The sequence below is a fragment of the Eumetopias jubatus genome, unplaced genomic scaffold (genome assembly GCF_037043125.1).
Source record: "Eumetopias jubatus isolate StellerSeaLion01/CBP00866 unplaced genomic scaffold, mEumJub1_p1.0 scaffold_4, whole genome shotgun sequence".
Classification (NCBI taxonomy): Eukaryota; Metazoa; Chordata; class Mammalia; order Carnivora; family Otariidae; genus Eumetopias; species Eumetopias jubatus.
In genome coordinates, this window is record NW_028274810.1 from 56,799,662 (window position 1) to 56,818,581 (window position 18,920).

At 37.6% G+C, this 18,920-nt stretch overlaps 1 protein-coding gene across 5 annotated transcripts in view; it reads right to left on the minus strand.

The window, feature by feature from the left end:
* Nucleotides 1-18,920, minus strand: part of PATJ (PATJ crumbs cell polarity complex component) — a 335,447-nt gene that overhangs the window by 223,957 nt on the left and 92,570 nt on the right. For all 5 annotated transcript variants that reach the window (XM_028106828.2, XM_088022976.1, XM_088022975.1 and 2 more), the window contains 2 exons: nucleotides 14,853-14,976; nucleotides 9,619-9,787 (listed from right to left, as the gene is read on the minus strand). In XM_028106828.2, the coding sequence (XP_027962629.1) occupies nucleotides 9,619-9,787; nucleotides 14,853-14,976 (293 nt within the window). The remainder of the gene's footprint in view (nucleotides 1-9,618; nucleotides 9,788-14,852; nucleotides 14,977-18,920) is intronic.

An 18,920-nucleotide genomic window follows, 5' to 3' on the forward strand; every position in this document is an offset into this window, starting at 1 on the left:
AATCAAAGAAGCAAAAGGAAAAACGAATTAAAAAAGTGAAAATAGCTTAAGGGATTTACAAGACAACATCAAACAAACTAACATTGACTTTTTATAGGCCTCCCAGAAGAAGAGAGAAAGAGAGAGAAAGAGGTGGAAATCTTATTAGGAAATAATGGCTAAAACTTCCCTAACTTGGGGAATGAAACAGCTATCCAGCTCCAGTAAACCCAGAGAATTCCAAACAAGATGAAGCCAAAGAGATTCACACCACAACACATTATAATTAAAATGCCAAAAGTTAAAGACAGGAAAGAATATTAAAAGCAGCAAGAGAAAGAAACCTTGTTACATATAAGGACCACCCCCCTCATAAAACTACTAGCAGATATTTGAGCACAAACATTACAGGTCACAAGGGAATGGCATGATATATTCAAAGTGCTGAAAGAAAAAACTTCAAACCAAAAATATTCTATCTGGCAAAATTACGATTCAGAATTGAAGGATAAAGAATTTTCCAGACAAGCAAAAGCTAAAGGAGTTCATCAGCACTAAAATGGCCTTACAAGAAAGGTTAGAGGGACTTCTTTAAACTGAAAAGAGGGGCACCTGGGTGGCTCAGTTGGTAAGCGACTGCCTTTGGCTCAGGTCACGATCCTGGTGTCCCTGGATCAAGTCCCACATTGGGCTCCCTGCTCAGCGAGGAGCCTGCTTCTCCCTCTGACCCTCCCCCCTCTCATGTACTCTCTCTCTCTCTCTCCCTCTCTCTCTCCCTCTCATTCTCGCTCTCTCAAATGGATAAATCTTTAAAAATAAATAGATAAATAAGAAACTGAAAAGAAACTGCTAATTAGTAATGAGAACACATGTGAGAGAAGAAATCTCATTGGAAAAGTAAATATATAGTAAAGGTCATAGATTATTTAAAAAGCTAGTGTAAGGGTTAAAAGAAAAAAACAGTAAAAATAACTATGATTACAATAATTAGTTAAGGGATACAAGATAAAAAGATGTAAATATGATATCAAAAACAAAACATGGTGGGGGGGCAAAAATGCTGAGCTTTAGAATGGGATCAAATGTAAGGTATTATCAACTTAAAGTAGACTATTATAGATATAAGTTGTTATATCTAAGTTTCATGGTAACCACAAGTCAAAAACCAGTAGTAAATACATAAAAGTAAGAATATAAGCATACCACTGCAGTCATCAAACCAAAAAAAAAGAGAAGAACAGAGAAAAGCTCAACTACAAAAACAGAAAACAATTAGCAAAATGGCAATAAAAACATATCTGCCAATAATTACTTTAAATGTAAATGGACTAAAATCTATACTCAAAAGAAAAGAGTGGCTGAATGTATTAAAAAACAAGACCCATCTACATGCTGCTCTATAGAGACTCACTTCGGATATAAGGGCACACACTGAGTGAAAAGGGAAAGGATGGAAAAAGATATTCCATGCAAATGGGAACTAAAAGGAAGCTGGAGTAGCCATACTTATATCAGACAAAATAAACTTTAAAACCAAGAATAACAGACAAAGAAGTGTGTTATACCATGATAAAGCGATCAGTCCAGTAAGAGGATATTTGTAAAGATTTATGCCTCAACACAGAGTACTTAAATATATTAAGCAAATATTAACAGACCTAAAGGGAGAAATAGAGAGTGCAATACAATAATAGCAGGGGATTTAATTCCCCACTTACATCAATGGATGGATTATCTAGACAGAAAATCAATAAGGAAACATCAGCCTTAAATGACATGTTACAACAAGTGGATTTAACAGACATATAAAGAATATGCCATCCAAAAGCAACAGAATACACATTCTTCAAGTGTACATGGAATATTTTCTAAGACAGATCTTAGGCCACAAAACAAGTCAATCAATTTAAGATGACTAAAATTAAACAAAGCATCTTTTCTAACTGCAATGGCATAAAACAAGAAAATAATTACAAGAAAAACACTATAAAGTTCACAAATACGTGGAGATTACACAACATGCTACTGAACAACAGATGGGTCAAAGAACAAATCCAAAGAGAAATAAAAAAAAAAATCTTGAGATAAGCAAAAATGTAAATAAAACATACCAAACTTTATATGATGCAGCAAAAGCAGTTTTAAGTGGGAAACTCATGGCAATAAATGCCTACCTCAAGAAACAAGTCTTGAACAACGTAACTTTACATAGTAAGGAACTAGAAAAACAAATGAAGGCCAAAACTTGTAGAAGGAAGGAAATAACAAAGATTAGAGCAGAAATAAATGAAATAGAGACTAAAATGACAGTAGAGGGGCACCTGGGTGACTCAGTCAGTTAAGAGTTTGCCTTCAGCTCAGGTCATGATCCCAGGGTCCTGGGACAGAGCCCCACGTAGGGCTCTCTGCTCAGCGGGGAGCCTGCTTTTCCCCTCTCCCTCTGCCTGCCACTCCGCCGGCTTGTGCACTCTCTCTGTCAAATAAATAAATAAAATCTTAAAATAAATAAATAAATAAACAAACAGAGAGTAGAAAGATCAATGAAACCATAAGCTGGTTCTTTGAAATTGACAAACCTTTAACTAGACTTACCAAGAAAAAAAGAGAGAGGACTCAAATAAAATCAGAAATGAAAGAGATGTTACAATTGATGCCAAAGAAATACAAAGAATTATGAGACAACTATGAAAAATTATATGCCAATAGATACATTTCTAGAATCATACAATCTTTCGAGACTGAATCAGGTAGAAAAAGAAAATCTGAACAGACTAACTACTAGCAAGGAGATTGAATCAGTAATTGAAAACCTCCCAATAAATAAAAGTCCAAAACCAGATGGCTTCACTGGTGAATTCTACCAAACATTCAAAGACAATTTAATACCAATCCTTCTCAAAATCTTCCAAAAAACAGAAGAGGTGAACTCTTCAAAACACATTTTATAAGATTAGCATTACCTTGATACCAAAACCAGACAAAAACACCACAAAAAAAGAAAATTATAGGCCAACAACCCTGATGAACAAAGATGAAAAAATCCTCAACAAAATATTAGCAAACCAAATTCAACAATACATTGAAAGGATCATACACCACAATCCAGTCAGATTGATTCCAGGGATGCAAGTATGGTTCACCATTCACAAATCAATGTGATATACTACATTAACAAAATGAAGGATAAAAATCATATGATCATCTCAATAGATGCAGAAAAAAGCATTTGAAAAATTCAACATCCAGGGCACCTGGGTGGCTGTTGTTAAGCATCTGTCTTCGGCTCAGGTCATGATCCCAGGGTCCTGGGATTGAGCCCCACATCGGGCTCCCTGCTCAGAGGGAAGCCTGCTTCTCCCTCTCCCATTCCGACCCCCCTGCTTGTGTTCCCTCTCTCGCTGTGTCTCTCTCTGTCAAATAAGTAAATAAAATCTTTAAAAAAAAAATTCAACATCAACATTCAATATATTTATAATAAAAACCCTAAACAAAGCAGGTATAAAAGGAATGTACTTCCACATAATACAAGCCCATAGCTAAGATCAGACTTAACAGTGAAAAGGTGAAAGCTTTTCCTTTAAGATCAGGAACAAGACAAGGATGTCCACTCTTAACATTTTTATTCAACATAGTACTGGAAGTCCTAGCCAGAGCAATTAAACCAGAAAAAGAAACTAATGGCATCCAAACTGGAAAAGAAGAAGTAAAACTCACTATTTGCAGATGACATGATATTTCTTATATATAGAAAACTCTAAAGACTCCATCCAAAAATTGTTAGAATAAACAAATTCAGCAGTTGTAGTACACAAAATCAACATGCAAAAATCTGTTGTGTTTCTTTACACTGATACGAAGTATCAAAAAAAGAAATTAAGAAAACAATCTCATTTACAATTCCATCAAAAAGAATACCTAAAAATAACCAAGATGAAAGACTTGCATATTGAAAACTATAAGATAGTAATGAAAGAAATTGAAGATGACACAAATAAATGGAAAGATATTCCATGCCGATGGATTAGAAAAAATATTATCGTAAAAATGTCTGTACTATCCTAATATACAGATTCAATGCAACTATCAGAATTCCAATGGTATTTTTCACAGAAACAGAACAAACAGTCCTAAAACTTCTATGAAACTACAAAGACCCAGAAGAACCAAAGCAATCTTGAGAAAGAGCAAAGCTGGAGGCGACATGCTTCCAGATTTCAAACTATATTACAAAGCTATAGTAATTAAAATAGTATGGTATTGGCATAAAAAGAGACACATAGATCAATGGAATAGAGAGCCCAGAAATAAACCGAAACATAGATCATCAATTAATTTACAACAAAGGAGCCAAGAACATACAGTGGGGAAAGGATGGTCTCTAATAAATGGTGTAAGGAAAATTGGACAGCCACATACAAAAAAATGAAACTGGACCACTATCTTACAGCATACACAAAAATTAATTCAAAATGGATTAAAGACTTGAATGTAAGACCTGAAACCATAAAACTCCTAGAAGAAAACATAGGTGGTAAACTCCTTGGCATAGGTCTTAGTAATTATTTTTTTAATCCAACATCAACAGTGAAGGCAACAAAAGCAAAAATAAACAAGTGGAACTACAAACTAAAAAGCTTCTTCTGCACAGCAAAGGAAACCATACACAAAATGAAATGGCAACCTACGGAATGGGATAAAGTAACTTCAAATCATCTATCTGATAAGGGACTAAAATCCAAAATATATAAAGAATTCATACAACTCAATACCAAAAAACAATCCAATTAAAAAATGGGCAGAAGATCTGAATAGACATTTTTTTCAAAGAAGACATACAGATGACCAACAGGTACATGAAAATATGCTTAACATCATGAATCAGCAGAGAAGTGCAAATCAGAACCATAATGAGGTGGGGCGCCTGGGTGGCTCAGTTGCTTAAGCGTCTGCCTTTGGCTCAGGTCATGATCCCAAGGTCCTGGGATCAAGCCCTGCATCAGGCTCCTTGCTCCACAGGAAGCCTGCTTCTCCCTCTTCCTCTGCTGCTCCTGCTTGTGCTCTTTGTCTAATAAATAAATAAAATCTTAAAAAAAATAAAACCATAATGAGGTATCACTTCACACTGTTAGAATGGCTATAATAAAAAAAAAAAACCAAAAAAACAGAAATAAATGTTGGTTGGCAAAGATATGGAGAAAAGGGAACCCCTGTACACTGTTGTTGGAAAGGTAAATTGGAAAAATATGGAGGTTCCTCAAAAATTTTAAAATACAATTACTGTATGATTCAGCAATATCACTTCTAGGTATTTACCTAAAGAAAATGAAAACATTTATGTGAAAGATATATGCACCCCCATGTTCATTGCAGCATTATTTATGACAGTCAAGATACAGAAACAATCCACTGATACGGTATATATGTATGTGTGTACACACACACACACACACACACACACACACACACACACACACACACTAGACTATTATACAGCCATAAAAGAATGAAATCTTGCCTTTGAGACAACATGGATGGAACTTGAGGGTATTATGGTACCTGAAATAAATCAGACAGAGAAAGACAAATACCACATTTTCTCTCTTATATGTGAATCTAAAACAAACAACAACCAAAAAACCAAGCTCATAGATACAGAGAACACATTGGTGGTTGCAAGAGGCAGGGGGTGAAAGGCAGGAGAAATAAGTAAACTGTTTTTGTTTTGTTTTTAGTTTAAATAAATTGAATAAATATTCTCTGATCCACAGACACATTATCCATTGCACCACTGGCCCCCTTCAAATTGAATATTAAAAACAAAACAAAACAAAACAAGTCGGTGTCTGTGATAAAGCAGCACAGTGCTTATTATATAACTTCGCCGGGTCCTACACAAAAATTAATGCAAAGTAGAAACTCTAAAATATCATTCAGCACTTCATGATACCCTGATCTGAAAGACTGTCCTCCAAAACAATCTATGCATTACTCAGGAAAGCTTCCGAGTGGCAATAAATACTCTCCTATGAACCTAACTCCATGGGGGCACATCTTGAAAGACTACAAGAGGGGAAAAAGAGTTACAAGAACTCTTCCAGAACCTGCTGAAATTTCAATATACCCTGAATCTATGACAGCAAGTAAAAAAAACAATTTTTTTTGTTTAACAATTCTAGAATTGTTTAACAACTCTAATGCAAGACTGATCTCAGAAGATAAAAGTTAGGTCAAAACTCTTGAATGCCTGTGCCTGCACTAGAAATCAGCTTGTCAAAGTTACTTTAAGAGAAAAAGTAATGAACGGGGTAGGAGTCAAGTGCATCTTCCCTCTCTGAAGCTGAAGAATTGAGTAAGACACAATGGATGTTCTGTTTGGTCTTCCACATAAGAAAGGAGGGGTGGTCTTGGAAATTTGTTTAGATACTGTCCAATTCTGCAGTCACAGTTCTACACCTTTAAAGAAGCAGCCCCATTTCCAAATTCTTTGACCAGATTCAATTATTAACACCAAACTGGAGGAAAATTTAAAAAAACACAAAGATGTTTCATTTGAAAAGTAATTTGACCATATAAAAAGTCATAAGATTAGGGGTACCTACCTGGCTGGCTCAGTCGGTGGAGCAGGTGACTCTTGATTTCGGGGTTGTGAGTTCAAGACCCACATTGGGTGTGGAGATTACTTAAAAAATTTTTTTTAATTTTTAAAAAGTCATAAAATTATATTCCTAAGCCTTCCAGTACTTCCACCTCCAGGCATCTCTCCTAAAGAAACAAACCCACTGCCTATTTAAGATTATGTGTTTCCCTGGGAGCTGGTTACATCACTCGCACCAGGATGCAGGACCTGTCAGCACCTCCCCTCTGCACACTGGTCCAGTTCTGCTGAATAAAAAGCCACCGAATTCCTCCAAGTAGTTGAGCCGATCTGAGTCTTTCCTTTCCACTCAGAGAGGAGTTATGCCAAAGCCCAGAGACCAACTGTTTGTGATATGAAGTTTCTATCTAAAACTATAGGCAAAGGTCATGAGGTTGCTGAACCAAGAAGTGCTATCATTCTAAGACACTTCATATATCAACACAAAACCATTCTTGGACTGAAGTTTTAATAAAAACATAAAGGCCAATAAATCCACCCTATCTCTCATCCCTGTTATGCTTGGCCACCAACTCCTTCCTTCCCTGATGCTCTGGTTTCTCCTTGCTTCCATTCCCAGACTCACCCCCAAGACCCTCCAGCCAAACTACCCATCACACTCCATGTAATCTCCTTGAATTGTCAAGAAACTACTCCACACCCTGACCTCTTCACCGAATGTTCTCTCAACCTCTTCTGTTCTCTCAACAGCTTCTGGTTCTCTGCCACAGATACCACACTCAAGGGAGTGATGCTCATTTCCTTGCTCTGGGAAGCTGGAAAGGGGGGGGGGGGGGGCAAGATTTTTCTAAAATCCCTTCCCTGCACTAAGCTGTTACTCTCCTACCACTGTTTCAAAAGTGAATCCCTACTCAGACACCTCTCCTTTTAATGCCTACATTACTACCACCTCATCCCTGTTTTAAAATAACCTTTACCTAAATGACAAAAAATATATAAAAAAGAATCTCTTGGGATTCCTGCCCAAAGGACCCAAAATAGCACTTGTATTTGCACTTTCCTTTTCCTTCCTGACACCTGTCTGTGGAGGAGGTAAACTTCTTCCCATCAAACCACCAAAGGCTCATCTCTCTAGGTGTGCAATGTCCTTCTCTCCCTTCACCCTTGCCAGGGACCATGTTTAATCACCATCTTTCTAGCATCGACATATTCATTCGCTGGATCTATCCCAGAAAGACACAGACACAGAGAGAGAGAGACACACACACACACACACACACAGATATATATGTAGTTATATATGTGTAACTCCTTCTCCTTTACCTCATTTGACAGAGGGAAACACAGCGAGAGAGGGAACACAAGCAGGGAGAGTGGGAGAGGGAGAAGCAGGCTCCCCGCCGAGCAGGGAACCCAATGCGGGGCTCGATCCCAGGACCCTGGGATCACAACATTAGCCAAGGCAGACGCTTAACAACTGAGCCACCCAGGCACCCCCGAGCCCCAGGACCCTAGCATCACGACCTGAGCCAAAGGCAGACGCTTAATGACTGAGCCACCCAGGCGCCCCCATGACTATCTCTGGGCTCATCAATTTCCTCCAACATTTTGTTCATTCATTCCACTCCACTATTTTCTTCCTCCATTCATACCTATAACAATGCTACTTTGCAGGACTATAATTCTGGCCTTATGCTCTTATTATTTGAGCTTACCCTGGATGATTGTTCAAATCCAGCAGTTTCACCTACACTTGATCTTGCTCCCAATTATCCACATCAGGATAGATCTCAACATTAAACCCCAGAATCACACACCTAATTGATTCCACTTCACTTTGTGAAACCCTCAACATGTCCCAAACCAAATTCATTTTCCCTTCCAACCTGTTCATGCTCCTATAATTTTTTTTAAACTGAAGTATAATATACAATGTTTGATTAGTTTCAGGTATACAACATAAGTGATTTGACAGTTCTATACATAGCAAAAAGCTCACCATGATAAGTGTAGCTACCATCTATCACCATAAAATTATAACATTATCCACTATATTCCTTATGCTGTACTTATCCCCATAACTTATTTATAACTCGAAGCATGTGCCTCTTAATCCCCTTCACTTATTTCGCCCATCCCTCTTCCCCCTCCCATCTGGCAACTACCAGTTTTTTCTGTTTATGAGACAGTTTCTGTTTGTTCATTTGTTCGTGTGTTTTGTTTTTTAGATTCCACATATAAGTGAAATCATATAGTATTTGTCTTTCACTATCTGACCTATCTCATTTAGCGTAATATCCTCTTATGTCTGTCTATGCTGTTGAGAATGGCAATATTTCATTCTTTTTTCTCACTAATATTCCATTGCATGTATACCATGTCTTTTATTTTTTAAAGATTTTATTTATTTATTTGAGAGCGAGTGAGTGAGAGCACAGGAGGAGAGGGAGAAGCAGACTCCCTGCTGAGCAGAGAGCCTGACATGGGGCTTGATTCCAGAACCCTGAGATCATGATCTGAAGGCAGATGCTTAACTGGCTGAGCCACCCAGTACCCCAATACCACATCTTCTTTATCCATTCATCTATCAATGTATACTTAAGTTGCTTCCTTTGCTCCTACAATCATATATGAAAGAATTAATGGTGCCACAATTCATTTATTGTCCCAGTCCAGAAACACAAGTCATCCTCAACTATGTCTTCTCGCCCTGACACATTTTATCAGTCACCAATTCCAGCAAATTCTCTAACTCTTGAATCCATTCCCTCCTTAATCTGCTGTATGTCTTGCTTACATTGTTAAAATAAACAATTAAACTCTTATTCTCTAAGCAAATATTCTATGTAATCTTTTCCACACAACCGCAAGAATACAAAATTGTATATATGCTTCAATTTTAAGTATGTGAAATTCTCATAGTAATTGTCTAATATTCAATTTTATTCATATTTTCTAAATGTTCCACCATAATCATGTTTTTAAAATAAAAGCAAAAAGAAAACTACTCTATAATGTGAAAACAAAAATAAATGGTATCATACCATGCTTCAGTGGTATATCTAGATGATGTTCCTGTGTATGGCGAGGCCTTGGAAACAACTCGGGTCCTGGGGAGTTGGTATAAGGGCAAATCTTGCTCCATTCTTTGAGCCACAGCAGGGAGTTCAACAAGCAAGCCAGGGCCTTGGATATCGTTTGGAATCATCATACCTAAAGAGCAAACCCAGATAATAGTAAATACAAGATGATTTCATTCATCCTTCATTCGTTCAATAAATAGTTATGGGCATCTAATAGGGGCAGACCTTTCAAGGTAGAAATCTTACTTGTATTAAACTAAATAAGTGAAATGTTTAATACGTCATTTGGTGACAAGTAGTATGGTAAAAAAAATGAAACAAGGAAGGGGGATAGGGACTGCTCAGTGGAAGAGAGTTACAATTTTACATATGGCCTCACGGAAAAGATGATATTTTAGCAATAGAAATATTATATCAAAAGAACCCCCTTAATGATTGTATTCTAATCTCACTACACATTTTCCCTTCTTAACCTAAGCTGTCCCAACTGCAGGCACTCCTACATTTCACTTATTTTAAAAAAATTCCACAGAATAACAAATAACCAAATAAAAACATTTACATTAAAATTTTTTTTTTAGTTTTAATTTCAGTATAGTTAACACACAGTGTTACATTAGGTTCTGGTGTACGATATAGTGATTCGACAACTCCATACATCACCTAGTGCTTATAATGTTAAGAAAACACATTTTTAACAGGGCTTTGTTTACAAATTTCAGAATTCATTTACATTTGTTTACCTCATTTGGTTTTCATATCAAACTATGAGTTAGAAAAGATACTAGCAACCATATTTTATAGATGGAGAAACTCAGGTTAAGGAATTTTGCCAATTGGAATGTGCAAATTTACCTGACCCGCCATCTGTGACATTTCCCAATTTACTGAAAAAAAGACTAGGGCAGAGTTGTGCTTACAGTCCTAGGACACATAATTAGAGACCTGCGCCCATACTGGCATAGGTCCATTAATCACCCTTAGGATACACCCCAGTAATCGATTAGAAATTCTCAGCCAATCTTTCTTCAGCATATTAGACAAATATTATGAATTGTGATCATATGCCTTCCTTGAATCCATACATTTATAGTATTTTTTTGGAGCTCTGGCTTTTTAGAAAATCAGAAGTGATTTTTAAGGGTCAGAGAAATTACCCTAAAATTTTTCCTATAAGCACGACCTAAACTCTTCCCATTTTTTCGTAATGAACAAATCTTCTGCAAACTCACTACTATTGCTTTTTATTTTATCTAGAAACTTTGGAATCAGTTGGTAATGCAACAGAACCTGAAGAGGGGGTGAAAGTAACTGTAATGCTCAGGTGGTATTATAGGATGTCGCAGGTGCCTGTCCACCATCCCTGTGTACCCTTCTACTCCTGTCCACAGGGACCTACATTCCTGCAAAGCACTGTAATCCGTATCATTGCCTCAGAGTTCTAGCTTTGCCTATGGCTTCCTCCTTCCCACTGAGGAGAGACCAGGGGTGGGGCCAAACACCAGTGTTAGGAAGAGGGAACCGGCTCTATTTGCAGAGCGGTTTCCCACCCACCTATGCTGGTAAAAGTAGCCTGTTAAATTACGGCATTGGGTTTCAGAGGTTGCTGCAGTCCATTTAAAACTTTTTATTACCTGTTCCGCACAAAGGCTGCCCGTGCCCTTTGCCCCACTCTTCCTCCACAGACCCTTGGTGCGGGGGCTCAGGCACACATTTCTCATCTGTCACTGTGCTTGACACACTCAAACTTTACAGAGCTGCTCACCAAGTGCACTACAGTACCCAGAGCCCATAAAACAAATCGAGTCCTCCAGGGCCTATGCAGGTGTTGGGTAAGGGCCATACAGGCGCACAAAGGTTAGAAAAACAAAGAAGTTAAAAAAAAAAAAAAGGTTCCTGGACAAATGGAGGTTAATGTTTATAGGAGAGGAATGGGGGAAATTTTCAAAAGGCTTATACTTGGTGAGGTGCAAGAACAGAATGGTCAATAAAATAAAGGCAAGAAGAATCTGAGAGGAGGGTGAGTTATTGTATAACCTGGCCACTGCGGGTGGGGGGCGGGAAGGAGGGCTGTTGAATAACCACACATAAGTAGCATTTCACTTTCTTATTCAACAAGTATTTCTTGAGCACCTGCTAAGGTAACACAATCAGATATAAGTCCCTTCTAGAAGCTCAGTTTATAGTAAGAGCTACATGCAAATGAGTAAGTGTGCCTGACTCTTGGGTGCAATGATAGAGACTCATCCAGCATTCCCTGGAGGTACCATCCAGGCAGGGGCAGTCAAACATTAGGAAACAGAACTACTTTCTATCTGAAACCTTCTGAAAACTTGTAACACTAAATGTATTATTGTCTTGGAATTTATCTTGTATGTTTCACCTTATTAATTATGCTAATTTATAGGTTTAGTTTCACAGCCCAAGAAGAGTAGAGGCTCTTAGAGGATACAAAATTTTGGATTAACTACAGGGTCAAGAATAGCCGTTTACACATAAGGTTCTCAAAAATAAATTTTAAATTAACTGTTCAGAAAAAGAAATTTAATTATTCAGAGATAAATCTAAAATTGTCTTTTACTAATAAAGTCGTCAAAGAGTTACTGATTTGAAAGATGGCTTAGAGAACACTTAGCCCAAATCTTTCATTTTATAGTTGAGGAAACAGAGAGGCATGGAGAAGCCTGCAGGATTGCCTGGTGACACAGAGGGACCAGGGACTGAAACAGCCATTTGCCAAACAGGATCTCAAGAGCAAAATCAAATCTTGAGTAGAATGAAGTCAATATGGATGCTGCTGAAATCTGTGTCGACTTTGTATTAGTAATTTCTCAGCCTACCCACGGTTAGCATTAATCCAGATAGTCATGCCGGCTGCACCGCATTCTAGAGGCTTTCAAAATTTTTCCTGAAAGCATGTGGTTATGAATGCTTTTCCAGTGAGGACAGATCTAAGATACACGTCTAACTTCATTCCCGAAATTATACTCTAAAATATAAAGTTCCAGGGCCTTGCAAAGTATTAGGTTAAGGCAGTTAGTGAGCAGATTGGGGACCTCTCCAAAAGTTATACCCAACCAGAGAAAGTATGAATGTGACCTTACTTGGCGTCGGTGGGGGGGGGGGTCTTTGCAGATACAGTTAGTATTATGAGATGAGACCATCCTGGGTTACCCACGTGGGCCCTAAACCCAATGACAGATGTCCTCATAAGAGACAAAGAAGAGAAGACACAGGGCAAAGACAGGACAGCTGTGTGAAGACAGAGGCAGACACCATAGTGATAACAGCCATGAGCCATAAAAGGCTAGAGCCACCAGAAGCTGGAAAAGGCAAAAAGCAGGTTTTTCCCTCAGGCCTTCAGAGGGAGCACAGCACCTTGATTTAGGACTTCAGGCCTTGAGCAGAGTGAGAGAATGAATTTCTGTTGTTTTAAGCCACCAAGTTTGTGCCAATCTGGTACAGCGGCCCCAAGAAACTTACATAGGCAGAAGTCAGAGGAAGTAACTCTGAAGTCGCTTAGGTAATACACAAAGCAGAGCTCAAAAGGGACTATTTTTCCTGTGTTCTTCCCAACTCTGCTGCTCCTCCCCACCAGCACCCATCCTATTTAGCCTGTCTACCCTTTCAATCCTGACAGTGTAACGCAGAGAGTGAGTCTCAACCAGGGGGAATCTCGCCCCCCAGGGGACATTTGACAGTGTCTGGAGAAATCTGATTTTGATCATGACTGGGAATGAGAGTACCACTGGCATGAGGGTTAGAAGGCAGGGAAGCTGCTGAACATTCCACCATGCACAGGTCAGCTCTCCACACAAAGAATTACCTGGCCCAAAAGAGTAATGACATTGCTATAAAGTATCAATGGCAATCAAACAGATATGGCCTATTAATTCAGTTGTTCATTCATTTGTGCCATAAATCTTCTCCAAGTACTCAGTGGGAGGATTATAGAAATGTGGTAAATTTTTAAAAAATAGTACAATGGGACACTTGTGGGGGAAAAAGTCCATTTTCATCCTAGTCACAATTGGTTATCTATCATGAAAAACTGGATAAACTCATCCAATCTTAGATATTCAAAATTAACTATCCATGCTGTGTTTTGACTCACAGGGAATTGACAATTGTTATCATCTCATAGATGACTTCAATCTTTTATGTTTGTTTTTTTTGAGAGAGTGAGCAAGAAGGGGTGGGGAGGGGCAGAGAGAGAATCTGAAGCAGGCTATACACTCAGAGCAGAGCCCAATGCTGGGCTTGATCTCACAACCCTGAGATCATGACCTGAGCCAAAATCAAGAGTTGGATGCTTAACCAACTGAGCCACCCAGGTGCTCCCAGATGACTTCAATCTTTACCACTAAAGATCCCATTCTTTAGATTTTATTCAATAGAATGCTGAACTCATAGAAACCATTATAAAACTTTCTATAGTGCATTCTGGCCCTATGTATTACCATACAACATGAGAACTGCCCAAAGAGAAAGACTTTTCCTATAAGCAGTGATAATATGTGAAGGACAGCATAAATCCTCAACAACGGCTCTATAAATCCCAGTGCTGTGAAAGAACTTAACTGTCTCACCTAGGGATCTTAATAATATAACAGCCTTCGATATTTCAGTGTTGGATGAAGAAAAATTATTTTTAAAAGTCAAGTTTTCAAAATTATATAAGAATCAATATTGGGGTAGGCAAGGAGAGGCACTATACTTTTAGGATTCTTTAATAGAAACTAAGTTATTAATGCACCAAAATTGACCATAATATATGGCTATAAAAATGTTTCATAAATGTTTAAAATATGCCTTGCTTTATTAATATTTAACAACCCTATTCAATGAGCTAACAATATCACTTAATAGCACCAGAGATTTTAATATGTATTAGTAGAGACTTATTTCAGGTTTAGCATGTAAGGTACTAGTTTTAATTTTAATCCATACTGCTCATAAAAAGCAAAACCAGGCACTGAAAATACAGCCCTCTCAGAAAACAGAATCTGAAAGCCCTCCATTGACATATGAGCCATGTTTATTCTTCCAGATATTCTGAAGCAGATTAAAAAACAGACTTAAATTTGTAGCATAATGAATGAAAATACGACAGTAAGAGTTATCGTATGTAAAAATAAAACTGAGAGATTGCAAAATAATGTAATTTGTGTTTATGAGAAACAAAGACCACAAACCTAAATCCAGACTGCTTTCTGTTAATGAATTAAGATTTTCCAGATCATCAAATCTGCTTTGTTGACTGTCTCCTTCAGATGAGGGTATGGAGGGTGTGGAACCGATGCCAAAATTTTCTTTCATCTTGAGAGGAAGACAGACAGAAATGCATTAGTACTTTATGATAAAGTGAGGAACATGATAATGTTGTTCAAACCAGATAGCAGATAGTGGAAAACTGGCCCTACAAACAGGCCTTCCAGTTAACGGTTTATACTGTGGCAAGCAGTAACAAACGCTGATAACTTTGTATCTGCAAGGGTACAGGCTAATAAGATCTATTTTTTTAAAGATTTTATTTATTTATTTGAGAGAGAGAATGAGAGATAGAGAGCACGAGAGGGAAGAGGGTCAGAGGGAGAAGCAGACTCTCCGCTGAGCAGGGAGCCCGATGCGGGACTCGATCCCGGGACTCCAGGATCATGACCTGAGCTGAAGGCAGTCGCTTAACCAACTGAGCCACCCAGGCTCCCAGATCTATTTTTTTTTAAACCCTGGATTTTTTTAACCAAAAAAACCTGTTTTATAAACATTAATGAGTGGATTTAAGGAAATGATCACAGAGGTGTAAGAATAAAGATCTATCCAACCAAGAAAGGTCAATGGTTGATACACACTGACTCATGGATCATGTTGGACCACAACCTCAATAGCTTCACTGATGATCCCAAAACACCTGGTCGGAGATTTTCATAGCTCTAAGCTCTTGCTTTGCCCTTCCTATCACTTTTATCTGCCTGGCGAATACCAGTAATACAAACCTAAAACCTGCAGATAAGCACAATCAATGATTTTTGCATTATCTGCTTGTCTTCCTTTGATACATGTCTTCTATGGTTTCTGAAAGTTATAGTCTTCCAGAACATACAATCTTCACTAATGTATTTATTGGATTTTTTTTTAAGATTTTATTTATTTGAGAGAGGGAGAGATAGTGAGACAGAGCATGAGCAGGGGGCAGGGAGAGGGAGAGGCAGAGGCTTGATCCCAGGACCCCAGGATCATGACCTGAGCCAAAGGCAGACACTTAACCAACTGATCACCAGGTGTCCCGAATATCTTACAAACTTTTATAGGCATAAAATTAAATGATACTGTTAGGGCCACCAGAGGGACATAACTCAATTCATTTAAGATGAATAACACCATTATTCTCTATTGTTGGAAATTTAGGTTGTTCAAAACAAAAAAGGTGAATGACATCTTTTACACGGTCCATTGTTTACATTAATATTATATTAGTCATACTTCAATGTAAGAGAAGGATGTCTCATAAACTGATATACCAAATACTGACTTTTCCATACAGATTATGAATATAGCTAAGTATAGAACTCTATCAGATATCTAATGGAACCTACAGAACATAGAATTCAACTCAAATATTAAATTGGGATGAGAAAGGAGATGTAACAACCTAGCTGCCTAGAATAAAAGAAGAATTCCTTAGAGAAGCGAGTAAGGAGGAGATGGTAAGCACTGAGTACTTAGAAGAAATTTTACAGCAATTCTGGACTTAAAAAAAAATGTTAATGACAGTTATGTAACTGAGGAATAAGAGAACGGATAGCTGAATCTGAATTTCAATATAGAGGGTCAGCTCTTTAGAAAAATGAGTTTTTCTAAATAGAGAAGAAAATAAGGATATACAATCAGTCTTAGGTAAATAATCCCCAGGCAAGAGTCAGATCTTTTGAAAAGGGGCAAAAAACTTAAGACACTTCTCCAGAGAATATATGAAGATGGCCAATGAGCACATGAAAAGCTGCTCAACTTTTCCTAATAATATTTAGAAAAATGCAAATCAAAACCACAATAAGATACTACTTTGCACCTTTAAAAAAAACAAAAACAAAAACAGAAAACAGGTATTGTCAGGCATGTATAAAAATGGGAAAATCTGTGCATTACTGGTGGGCATATAAAGTGGTACAGGTACTATGGAAAATAGGATGGTGGTTCCCCCCCCAAAAAAATTAAACATAGACTTGCATATGATCTAGCAATTTAACTTTTGGGTATATACTCCAAAAAATTTAAAATAATGATTTGAACAGATACTTTATATCAGTGTTTGCAGCAGCATTAGTCACAGTAGCCAAAGGTAGAAACAATCCAGATGTTCATCAAGTGATGAATGGGTTAAAAGACTGTGCTATATACATACAATGGAATATTATTCAGCCTTATAAAGGGAGAAAATTCCAACATACGCTACAATGTGGATGAAACTTGAAGGCATGATGAATGAAATAAGCCTCACACAACAGGACAAATATTGTATAATTCCACTTAAATGAGGTACCTAAAGTCATCAAACTCTTAGAGAAAGAAAGTAGGACTGTGATTGTTTGCCAGGGGATGAGAAAAGGGGAGAATGAATAGTTACTGTTTAATGGGTACAGACTTTCAATCTGGGAAGATGAAAACAATTCTGGAGATGGATGGTGATAATGGTTGTACAATAATGCAAGCGTATTTAATGCTACTGAACTGTAAGCCTAGAAATGGTTAAAATGGTAAATTTTATGTACAGTAGCCCCTCCTTATCTGTGGGGGATATATCCCAAGACACCCAGTGGATGCCTGAAACCAAAGATAGTACCAAACCCTGTATATACTATTTTTTCCTATATATACATACCTATGATAAAGTTTAATTTATAAATTAGTCACAGTAAGAGATTAACAACAATAACTGATAATGAAATAGAACAATTATATTGTGATAAGAGTTATGTAAATGTGGTCTCTTTCTCAAAATATCTTATTATACTGTGCTCACCCTTCTTTTTATGGTGATGATGTGAGATGATAAAATGCCTAAGTGATAAGATGTAGTGAGGGGAATGATGCAGGCATGTGTTAGGCTAGTACCGACCTTCTGAGAATATGTCAGAAGGAGGATCACCTGCTTCCAGACCTTGGCTGACCAGGTAACTGAAATTGTGAAAGTGAAACCAGAGATTGGGGGGGGGGAGGGGGAGGGAACAGAAGGGGCTACTGCAATGTGTATTTTACTGCAAGTAAAAATAAAGAACCAGATCTATAAATCTTGATGGTTTTATCCTTCAATTAAAATGGAGTGAGAGAGTAGTAGAGAAAGGTAAATCTAAGTAGTTGGGTACTACCTGCACTCCACAAATAAAGCTATGTCTGTGGCCCAAAATGGATATTATAATGAAGACAGAAGTGATACTGTTACTCTACCCTTCTGGAGGCACTCTCTAAAGGAGTATTGAGAATTACATATTTTGTAAAGTATTCAAATGTTTTAACAATCTACCCAAAGCTTGTAAATATTAGATAATAAATTTTCATCACATAAGTACCTTTCTAAGAGGAGGGCAAATAAAGATTCAAGCCCATCCTGATCTTATGTGTGTAACTGTTATAGAGAATTAGACCATTCTATCAAAAATATGCCACTTTGGCATAAGGATTACTTGGAGAGGAAGACAAATGCGAAACAGCACATACAGAAAAGCTATCTTCCCCTAAGTGTTCACCATCAGAGATGAATCTAGATTTTTTTTCAGCTCAGAGATGGCAGCAAGAGGAACATACATAACAAACCTAACTACAACAACCCTTATCTTTCATCAATTTCCCCCTTATATTTACCTTCCTACAGCTCTGACCCTAAAACCTAAACCCTTTTTCCTTTGTCTTGTCACTTCTCAATAAATTTATTGTTCTTTGTTAAGAAGCTATATAAGCCCAAGTTCTAACCACCCCTTTGAGTTATTCATCACTGAGTTTCTACTGCATGAGTGCATGCCACACTTGTTAATAAATTGTTTTTCTTTTGTTAATCTTTCATCAGCTTAATTTCCAAGACCCCAGCCAGAGAACCAATGAGGGTAGAGGAAAAATTTTTTCTCCCTTACACTGCCATCATTGTGGAGTTCAGGAAGGGAGGAAAAGAATGCTCAAAACAAGAAGATTTAATTATTTAAAGAAAATAAAATATTGTGCACACAAGACACATTAAGGCTGAAATTATTTTTTTTAAAGAGAGTGTGTGC